Source organism: Phocoena phocoena, chromosome 4 (assembly GCF_963924675.1).
Source record: "Phocoena phocoena chromosome 4, mPhoPho1.1, whole genome shotgun sequence".
NCBI classification, from domain to species: Eukaryota; Metazoa; Chordata; class Mammalia; order Artiodactyla; family Phocoenidae; genus Phocoena; species Phocoena phocoena.
Genome location: NC_089222.1, coordinates 134058548 through 134069727, shown reverse-complemented (window position 1 = coordinate 134069727; position 11180 = coordinate 134058548). Strand labels below are relative to the sequence as shown.

The 11180-nt window shown below is 41.1% G+C and overlaps 1 protein-coding gene across 1 annotated transcript; it reads left to right on the top strand.

Moving 5' to 3' along the window:
* Positions 1-514: 514 nt before the first annotated feature.
* MIS18A (MIS18 kinetochore protein A) lies at positions 515-10863 on the top strand. Its single transcript, XM_065877023.1, has 5 exons — positions 515-857; positions 4886-4952; positions 7188-7310; positions 10097-10193; positions 10783-10863. The coding sequence occupies exons 1-5, from the start codon at positions 515-517 to the stop codon at positions 10861-10863; spliced, it is 711 nt and encodes a 236-aa protein (XP_065733095.1).
* Positions 10864-11180: the final 317 nt, after the last annotated feature.

Genomic DNA, 11180 nt, shown 5'->3' with positions numbered 1-11180 from the left:
GTGCATTGTTTTTTCAGTCCAAAGTGGGGCTCAGAAATCTGTGTCCCATCCAGCTCCCAGGTGACTCTCCGGCACGCTAAATTTGAGGGGCTGTAGCCACAGAAACATGGAGGAGGCCGGAGAAAGCAGGACTGCGCCCCAACTCCTCTATCTCTGAGTGGTGTATAGGCGGCATATTCTCTTTCGTAACCATTGCCAAGGTCTCCGTGAGGGGCTGGTAATGTAGTTCGGTGGGACTAACTTTTTCAAAGACGCTTCCCCTCCTATGTAAGAGGCTGCACTCTCTCCCCAGGCAGCCTAGCGAACGGATCTCGCGCAGCCTCAATTTCCTAAGGCTGGAAAGCGCGACGCAGGCGCAGTGACTCCCCCGCCAGGCCCCGCTCCACCGCGAGCAAGCGCGCTCCCGGGCTGCCTGCCGCCCCTCCTCCCTCACCCTGCACCGCCTCGCCCCGCCTCGCGCATGCGCAACGGCGTTTTTCCCGTGACTCTCCGCGGCGCAGGCAATTTGTAGCTAATGGCGGGTCCTTGGTCTCAGGCTTGTTGCAAAAGATGCTCCTCTACTAGCTGTGCGTGTGGCGACAAGGGCAAGTGGAGCAACTCCTCGCTCTTAGGCAAGCGGCTCTCAGAAGACTCGAGCCGCCACCAGCTGCTGCAGAAGTGGGCGAGCATGTGGAGCTGCGTGAGCGGGGACGCGTCGGAGGCCAGCACGGAAAGGACGCGGCGCGAGGAGGCTGCGGAGCCGACGGAGGAGGAGGACAGGCCTCTGGTGTTTCTGTGCTCTGGTTGCCGGCGGCCGCTGGGCGACTCGCTGAGCTGGGTGACGAGCCAGGAAGACACCAACTGCATCCTGCTGCGCTGTCAGTTCGGGCGGGGGGGCTTAGGACTTAGGACCGCCTTCTTCCCGGGTGTGCCGCACCTGGGCGGCCCCGGAGGAGGCGGAGGTGTTTCGGGGCCTCCCAGGGTCTTTATTTTTATTTATTTATTTTTAATAAATTTATTTATTTATTTTTGGCCGCGTTGGGTTTTTCGTTGCTGCACGTGGGCTTTCTCTAGTTGGGGCGAGCGGGGGCTACTCTTCGTTGCGGTGCGCGGGCTTCTCATTGCAGTGGCTTCTCGTTGCGGAGCACGGGCTGTAGGTGCGCGGTCTTCAGTAATTGTGGCATATGGGTTAGTAGTTGTGGCTTGTGGGCTCCAGAGCGCAGGCTCAGTAGTTGTGGCACACAGGCTTAGTTGCTCCGCGGCACGTGGGATCTTCCCGGACAAGGGCTCGAACCCGAGTCCCCTGCATTGGCAGGCAGATTCTTAACCGCTGCGCCACCAGGGAAGACCCTCCCAGGGTCTTTACAAGCAGAAAAATCTGAGATGGTGAGCTGTCCCAGAAAAAGGGGAGGAGGAGAGTCATCCCTGCACCTTGGACTCACGAGTGACAGGTTCTTTTCTGAGGTTCCCCCATCCCGGAAGAGCAGTGGATGAATCAGTGTCGTCGTGAGCATTACTTAGAAAAAAATGACCAACTAGGTTGTAAGCATTTAGGGTGTAGATATTCTGTGTTACTCCTCATAGAAATTAGCGGGCTGTTAATCAGTAAATAGTATTGTTAATGGTTTAGGACATTAAGCTTTTCAGCTGCCTGCTTCCTTCGGGGGATGTCAGGGTTGATTTCTCAAGTCTTCATAGTTGTATCAGCGGACACCTTTACCGTCTGAAGTGTTAACAACCGTAGAGTTGACAGAACATAATGGTATCAAAAAAATTAAAGGAGACTTGCAATAAAAGCACCAACAATCCTATCAAAATTGCAGAGGAAGGAGGATGTAGTAAACATACAGATAACTGGTAGAGCCAGTATCTTTTGAAACCTTTATGTTTCCCCAACGTTTCCTGGTTTTGTTGTTTTCATAGTATTTGTATAGGGGAGTGGTTCACATATTTTTTCTGAGTTGGTGTAAAAATGTATGTTCTTTTTGGACTTGTGGTTTTCAAGATGAAATTTATGCTCTGTTTGAATTCTGTAAATATTTTATGGCAGAAATTCACCACTGATTCGTTGACATTTGTGGAATGTTTTCCTTCCTGGGATATATTGGGAAGAAAGGAGGACAGCAGTGTCCACCTGTTAACCTGAAACTTTTTGGAACCTCTTTTCCTTAAGGATGCAATTAACGATAATTGCTGAGTCCCTTTCAGTTGTTAAACAAAAGCCTAAGAACATACATTTCCCATACAATTCATTGAGATTAACCCTTTGCAGCTATTAAAATAAATGGAAAAGGACTTATCCCCCAATGCTGACACTCTCATGTCCCCACAGTTCAACATACTTTATTCTCATTTATACTTCCAGATACTCTCCATGCATGTATGAGCGTGTTTAAATATGTAAATTTTTTGGAATTCCCTAAAGAGGTAAATTTTTCAAAACATACTTGAGATTATATTATTTATACTGTTAAGCATCCTTACTTTTTTATTCTGCACGTATATTCTGAGTATTTTTCCTTATTAGTGTATATAGATATACTTCACGTTTTTAATAGCTGCTTGTTGTACCCCCGCTGAGAGGCAGTATAGATGACAGCCCTCAACTGCATGGGTTTGAATCCTGGCCTGCCACTTACTAGCTGTGTCTTTTTGGGCAAGCTACTTAGTCTCTCTGTGCCTCAGTTTTTTCCTCTGTATAAATGGGGATAATACTTAATGGAGTGATAGGAGGATTAAGTGAGTTGATGGGTGTCATGTGCTCAGAAGACATAGGAAGTGCCACGTAAGTGGTATCTTTGATGGAGATGCTGTTCATCCGCCCAGTCTGCCCCTGTTGACAGAGGTCTGGGTTTTTTCCCAGTGTTGCCACCATTAGAACAACATGTATGTATTTGGGTTGATGTAGATACAGTAGGAGAAGCTCTTCCTTTTAGTAGGTGAGTTTATGTCATTTACATAAATGTCATTGACATTTATTTTTAAGAAATAATATTGATATGTTTGGTGCTAAATCTTTACCATCCTTTCTGTTTTTACGTCTTTTCTCTCCTTTATCACGTGGGCGCTTTTGTTTTATCTATGAAAACACTATTCTGTTATTTAGTTTGTCTGTACCAGTAGTTTTTAAAATTTAAAAAGTATATATAAATATCCTTTTTTATCAGCTTTAGACAAATTGATTTAACACTCTCCCCCCCCTTCCTCCCAGTGAAAGATTAGAAAATGAACGTTGGATTAATTTCCATTCCCCTCCCCGCTCCAATTAGAGTTAGTTTAATTGTTTTTACCTTGTCAAGGTTTATAACATTTACATACTGTTCCGTAGCCATAGCATCGTCATTTAGCTTTAATACAATGTTTCTGTGAACTTATTTCTCAAGTCCAGGACTCTTATTAATAATGAGAAGGCTTATTAATAGCTTTCTCATTCCTGTGTTGTTTATTTGGTTAATCTTCACCAGTGGTTTCCCCATCCCCAAGAAAACTTCGAGTTTGGGTGCTTGAAAATGTCTTTCTGTTGTCTTTATACAGGAATGTCAACTTGGCTGCATGTTCAGTTCTGGTGTCATGCTCTTTGCTTTTTCCAGGCACAGGGAGCAGCTAGTGCAAAGGCCTTGAGGCTAGCGAGGCCGAATGGTAGATTAAAGATAAGATTTAGGGAGGAAGGAAGGGGCCAGAAAATTTAGGGCCTTGTAGGCTGTTCTATGGAATGAGAATCTATTCTAGTGCATGAGTTGTTGTTTAAGCAGGAGAGTGATATGACCCAGTCTTTTCTTTGGAGGATGCACTGAAGAGAAGAATAAGCATGGAAGTGGGCAGGTCAGTGAGGAGCTAGTGCAGCCGTCCAGGCAGAGGAGGTGGAGGTGGTTTGGGGGCTGGAGTGAGGGTTGTGAGGTAGAATTGACGGGATTTATCTGTGGAGTGTCAGTGCGCGGAGAAGTGTAAGGAGACAGTGAATCAGGGGTGATGCCGGTTTCTGATTTGAGCGATGGGTAGATGGAAGTGGAATTTACTGAGTTAAGGTAGACTTGTAGAGGAGGTGAAATCAAGAGTCTGTTCTGGCCATTGTAGGTCTGATGTCCTTTCTTCATGTCCCTCTGCTCCCGATTCCCCGCCTTTAGTGTTCTGAACTTGGGAAACGGGAATGTTTCCTGCTGCTTCTAGGGTTTAGCTGTGACCCCTGTCCAGGTTGTGGTCTAAAAGGTTTTTGGCTGAGCTCCTGAGGACCCTCTCAGTTACTTCTAGAGAAACAAGCTCTGCGTGTGAGATCTGGAGATGTACGCACAGGCTTTTATCCTATTCCTTGGGTTGATCCCAGTTTTACTGTGTCTGGCGGGTATTCTTGATAATCCGTGATTTGAGGTTATAATTGTCCCAAATTTTACTGTCAGTTGAATTTTTTCTTCCTAATTTTATTCACTTTGTTAATTTCAGTGTTTTCTGGGAATGGAAGGAAATAACTCTTATTCTGCTATCTTTTTTCCAGAAGACCCTGTACATTTAGTTTTAAACTACCCCGTGTGTGTGACTTTTGAGCCTTTATTTTTATTTTATTTTTTATTTTATTTTTTTATTATTATTTTTTTTTGCGGTACATGGGCCTCACCGCTGTGGCCTCTCCCGTTGCGGAGCACAGGCTCCGGACGCGCAGGCCCAGCAGCCATGGCCCACGGGCCCAGCCGCTCCACGGAATGTGGGATCTTCCCGGACTGGGGCACGAACCCGCGTCCCCTGCATCGGCAGGTGGACTCCCAACCACTACGCCACCAGGGAAGCCCAAGCCTTTGTTTTTTTCTGGCCTTCTGGGTTCTAAAATAAAAGTTGAATTAGAAGTTCTCTCAATGTCTGCATGTGTATTGTAACAAACTGCATTGATAAATTATTGTTACTTTCTTCTTTCTAGGTGTTTCCTGTAATGTTTCTGTGGATAAGGAACAGATACTATCCAAACGTAAAAATGAAAATGGTTGGTGAGTAAGGCTATATCTATGTGAATATGTACATTAGAGAAAATGTTTATTTTTCAAATAAAAGTCTTTAAGGAGACCATCAGCAGTAAGATTTGGGATAAAACTTTTTTCATGGTAATCAGTATAAAATCAGTCATTCTAATATACCAATTCTTGAGTGCTGGTGGTCTCCTTTAGACATGAGATGGAAGAGTTTCTAAACCTCTCGGGGCACACTCTGACACTCGCTTTTTGGGTGTTGGCGCTTGTTGTGAAGATAATCGAAAATAAAAATAGAAAAGGAAAATATCTGTATCATGGAATCTCCAAGCCAAAGGATGCTTTAGATGAATGCTCCCTACCTTTTTCACGTCATGGTACCCATAGAAAATGCTAACGTCATGCATACACACGTATACGGCCTATTGAGGTAAACAGACAGGGCTGGAGAAACAGCAGCATGGGGCCTCCAGCACTGGCAGGCCCTGTGCTGCCACTCCAGTGGTTGAAGTGGTCAGAATCTTGCTATACCTGCTACGCATCTGCTGCAAGTGGCGTCCTCAGCAAACTGAATGGGAAGCTCTGCCTTCTAGTATGGTTGCCCGAAACGTGTCGTACTGGTGTATATGAATAAGTGGTACACAAACAGTTAAACAGAAATTAATGATCATATGTATTTTTATTTTAAAATGTTGGCTTTTAATTTTAGTAACGTTAGATTGTCCCATTCAAATGAAGTTTATTTTAATTTAAAAAATGACTCTATTTAAGGAGAATTAAATTCACAATAGGACAGGTAGTATGTGGATATAACAAAAATTGTACTGTTGGCATGCTGGTGATTAAAATTTGGAAAACCCAGCCTTAGATCGTTTCTTACTTTGTAGATGAAGAAAGCAAGGCCTGAGGAGGTTACAGCTTCACTCAGGACGCAGGACTAATTAGTAAGGGCGGGGATGATGCTTTGTTATTTCTCTTTGTTTCCTGCAGAGTGTACTCTACTTCCCAGCTCTAGTCATTTTGACGTCAGCTTTACCATTTTTGCCATATCCGTGTAACAGCTGTGCTATCATGTACTTAATATTTTTCATTAAATTGACTCCTAATTTTTATTTACATTTATTTAAAAAGGAATCTTTATGTTACTGCCATAAATGTGTCATTTGTTGTAACTGGAAAGTAGCTGTGAAGATAATTACACTGAAAACACATGTTATTAAATTCTAGCTGAGATAGTATTGCCTGGCTGGTTCTGAGCCTGAGGTCTGTTCTCCTACTGTTAAAAGATTTCCAACTGTGAGATGCAGGTTAAAGACATTCTAGCACCAGACTGAGACTTTCTTCTCTTTATATATAATCAGGATTGTTAGAGAATTGAAAAGGGAGTTGACTCTCACTCTGAACCAGTGTTTCTAAGTCCTGTTTACTTGTATCACCTGAACCCATCCTTTATGCCAAACTGTGGCCCATGGGCCAAGCACCGGTTTGTTTGTTTTTATTTTTAAGATTTTTTTTTTGATGTGGACCATTTTTAAAGTCCTTGTTGAATTTGTTACAATATTGCTTCTGTTTTATGTTTTGGTTTTCTGGCCCCGAGGCATGTGGGATCTTAGTTCCCCCACCAGGGATCAAACCCGCACCCCCTGCACTGGAAGGCAAAGTCTCAACCACTGGACCTCCAGGGAAGCCCCAAGCACCTGTTTTTGTAAATACATTGTTATTGGAACACAGATCAGTTATGTATTATCTGTGGCAGCTTCTGTGCTAACAGTGGTAGAGGCAAGTAGTTGCAACAGACACCGTATGGCCTGAGAGCCTAAAATATTTGTTCTCTGGATCATTACAGAAAAAAATTTGCCTATCCCTTCCGCGGAATGTTAATGATCCTTGGTGGACAGTATAACATTAAAAGGACATGTAGAATCTTTTTGTCTTATTTCAAAATTTTAGTTAATTTCTCTTAATACTGAACTGAGGCATTTGCATTCTAGGAAAACACTACCTTAGTACACCCTCTTCTTGTCACTTTTGTACATGCCCTTTGTCACTGGATACTTAAGGCAATGCCGCCTGGAGGCGACTGTCTACATTTCTGATGTAAGCTTCTTACTATCATTTTTTTCCTTTTTTTGTACATATGACTTAGTAGGGTCAGAATAACATACTTAGCAACTTCAATGTTTAGGTGTTCATGGATCTCAACAGTGGGATTTTTGTTATGACCAGTTGCTAAAGCAGTGGCATTTCTCGTTGCAGCATCCTGGAGACTTTGTACTGCGCAGGGTGTTCACTCAACCTCGGCTACATATACAGGTGTACACCCAAGAATCTAGACTACAAGAGGGACTTGTTCTGTCTCAGTGTTGAAGCCATTGAAAGGTAAGTTTGATGTATAAATGAATAGCTCATAAATGAATTCTCAGAAACTTGCTTCCAGAGAAATTGGTATGAAAACATCGAAACTAAATCAACACTGGTTAAAATATATTTTTAAGTAACTTCTGACAGTAAAGCTAGTGATTTTTTTTTTTTTTTTTTTTTTTTTGCGGTACGCGGGCCTCTCACCGTTGTGGCCTCTCCTGTTGCGGAGCACAGGGTCTGGATGTGCAGGCTCAGCGGCCATGGCTCACGGGCCCAGCCGCTCCGTGGCATGTGGGATCTTCCCGGACCGGGGCACGAACCCGTGTCCCCTGCATCAGCAGGCGGACTCTCAACCACTGCGCCACCAGGGAAGCCCCGCTAGTGATTTTTTGTTTGGACCCGATTTATTTGCTATTGGAAAAATCTGTCATTCTAAATTGTAGGAGAAAACACTGAGCACATTTTTCAGAGTAAAAATATGTTGTTTTTCTTAGCAATCGAATTTAGTTTAATAGGATTTTTTTTTAAAAGCCTTTGTGTGGATCAATATATTTTGTCCATTTTGTTTTTCCCTCTAGTTTTTAGTCTCCTAGAATATCATAAAGAAATAGGACAGAAATGGTCAGGAAAGAAGTCCCTTTGGTGTTCTGGAAAAGTAGAAATACAAAGTCCAACTATTTCCTTGAGGGTGGTAAATAATTGTCTGCTTGTTTTGAGAGATGCAAGAAAGTACCTTCATTTTTCAAGACTTCTAAAAAGCGTGAGGAGACTAGGTGAATTAGGGTCTGATGACAGATATCTTAATGGCCCTCTAATTCACTAGCCTTTTTAAAACAGGAAACAATCAGTTGACCCCAGTGTATTTTCACTTATCCTGGAAAAGATGTAACCCTTAAGATTTTAAAGACGCCTAGGAAACCTTAAGTATCAGGAAAGAAGAACAATTTAAGAAGAAAAAAACAATGCCTACACTTTCATTACTGGAGGTATTTCGTCACTCCGGTTGAATTTCTTAGAGTTTCTCTTTAAAGAATTTAAAACAGTATTCTTCTTCTTATAATTACAATTTTTCATTTAATTATTCTTTGATGACTGCAGTTTTGCCACCTTCTTTGAAACTAGACAGGTTTAGGTCAAAATTATAAAATCTGCAAACTTTTTATATTCCTTACACAAGAGAATAGTATAGCAAGCACTGCTCATTGATGTAAAGCATGTAGGCCTGCCTAGAGAGGGATCAGATCTGTTTTGGTGTTAAATAGAAGACCCAGGCCCAAACAACTGCTCCCTTAATCTCCATGAGAACTTTACTAAGATTTGTGAAAATTATGTGGGGGAGAGTACAGGTATAAACAACGTGAAGTACGGTTGGTACGAAACTTTAAAAGTGATGCATATCGGGGCTTCCCTGGTGGCGCAGTGGTTGAGAGTCCGCCTGCCGATGCAGGGGACGTGGGTTCGTGCCCCGGTCCGGGAAGATCCCATATGCCATGGAGCGGCTAGGCCCGTGAGCCATGGCCGCTGAGCCTGCGTGTCCGGAGCCTGTGCTCCAAAACGGGAGTAGGCCACGACAGTGAGAGGCCCGAGTACCGCAAAAAAAAAAAAAAAAGTGATGCATATCTGTATAAAAGAAAATGTGTGGAAGATTTCTCCATAGAGGGTCATAGTATTGAAGCTGTTTTTTCCTGAGCAGTTGAATACCTCTTGGGGCATAATTTTAATGACAAGGAACCTGGTTTGTTTTAGAAGTGGATGCCCTCTGTAATGTTTATTTACAGTGTTATAAATTACTCAATACCGTTTAATTTTTTCCCCCATCTCATTTTTCTTTTCTAAACAAGATATTAATTGCCTTCTGCAATTTTGCCTCCCTGTGTCATTTTTCAGAAATTTAATCAATTTAATCTTGGGTTTCCAAGAGAAGACTGTTCTTATTTGACAAAAGAAGTGACATATTGAAGTCGTTAACATGTAATGAAAGACTTCTACTAAAGTAATGCAAAAGAATCAAGTTTCTTTTTTTGAGAAATACCAGCACCTCCTTCCCTACTGTTTAGATTTATTTGTTACCAAAGCTGGGCCTCTTTTCCTTCCATTACCAGGCCAATTTTTCTGTTCTTTGTATTTTCTAAACCACAGCATCTCATCACCCCAGAGAGTGGAGCAAAACATAAGTTACAGGATAACTGTTGAAGTTGCCCAAATCTAGGTAATCAAGAGTTGACTACACAAATTATATACTAAAAGTCAAACTTGAAAATGCACACGTTCCTGAGAAGTTACATTAAAAAAAAAAAAAAAAAGTGATATAAAGCAGTGGCTTCTTCAGGATCTTTTAAAACTTTAAAATAGAATTTTGAACCATGAGTGGTAATGTTTTGCCACCCAACTTACTACAGAGCAAGTTGATTTCCAATAACAAAATACTTACAATATTGGGAAATATGTAGGGCTCTCGGACAAAGCTGTTACGGAGAAAAACATGATTTCATGTAGTTCAGCTTCCTATGTAGGTTGCTGTTAACAAAAGTAGTTGTTTTATGTGTTTACTTGGTACTAATATATAGTTTGATATACATATTCAAGTTTTAATATCATTATTTTTTGTATTTACTTACTTATGGCTGTGCTACGCTGCATGTGGGATCATAGTTCCCCGACCAGGGATCGAACCTGTGTCCCCTACAGTGGAAGCGCAGAGCCCTAACCATTGGACCACCAGGGAATTCCCTTAATATTATTCATGTAAATTTTATATTTACTCCCTTTTCATGTTTTAACTCTGTACTGTTATTATACTTCAGTTATGTTCTAGGGTCCTCTGAAAAGCAAATTGTGTCAGAAGATAAAGAGCTTTTTAACCTTGAAAGCCGAGTTGAAATAGAAAAATCTCTGAAGCAGGTAATCTTGTTCTGCACTTTTTGTATCTCTGTATGAACAGCTTCCAGTCAGTGATCAAGTGCTCCTCCGTGAATAATCCTTAATGTGTTTTCTGTTTTGACCTTAGCACTTTCATGGGAAGAGAGTGCTTATTTTATTTTATTCTTACTTATTTATTTCAGTTGTTAGTAAACTTGATTTTGGGGGGGAGCCAAACTACAAATTAAGCTAAAGCTATATCAAAAAAATAATAAAGAAGACATTTCATACTAAAATCAAAGCAGTATATATTCTAAAACTATTAAAATAGAAATATATCTTCTTAAATCAATATTTCACGGTAAAAATAGCCTTGTTTTTGAATGTTAACATCCTCTCACAGATAGGCAAGATAGTGATGAACGTATAAAAAAGCTACAGATTAGAGGTTGAGAACTACTGTTAATAAACTTATGTCTTATTTAAATGGAATTCTGTTAAATACTTAATATCTGTGTGTAATGCATAACATGATAAGAAATTGTATTAATGACGAATATTTTAATCATATTTAACCATGTATGATTTTAATCATGTATTTTTTTTTAATATTCTTATTTCAATTCAATAGATGGAAGATGTTTTGACAGCATTGCAAACAAAGCTTTGGGAGGTTGAATCAAAATTGCCCTTTACCAGCTGCAAAAGCTGAAATCTGTTCCAAGTCTCCCGTTCTGGAGTCCTTCGCTGTTTTGGAGTCCTTCGTTGTTTCATATGTAGCAATTCTTGTTATAATTTACTTCACTTAGAACTGAAAGAATTCAAAATGGTCATGTACTTTACATTCTCTTGAACTGATCAACTGATCAAATGAGAAGAATTGTAGAATTACTTTTCCAGCTGTATTTGATGGTAAAAAGATGATTGTTTCCTAAATTCCAACTTTAAAGTCATGATACTTCCAGGAAGTGAAATTTAGTAGTTTTTATTTTGATAAACCGCCATCATTTTCTGAACGGTTTTCTCCTC

What these genes read in the sequence shown, in the direction of transcription:
- MIS18A (XM_065877023.1), top strand. Translation starts at nt 515, where the DNA reads ATGGCGGGTCCTTGGTCTCAGGCTTGTTGCAAAAGATGCTCCTCTACT. An exon ending in CGTAAAAATGAAAATGGTTG is followed by an intron (nt 4,953 to 7,187) that starts GTGAGTAAGGCT and finishes TTCTCGTTGCAG; the next exon opens with CATCCTGGAGACTTTGTACT. An exon ending in TAGAAAAATCTCTGAAGCAG is followed by an intron (nt 10,194 to 10,782) that starts GTAATCTTGTTC and finishes TCAATTCAATAG; the next exon opens with ATGGAAGATGTTTTGACAGC.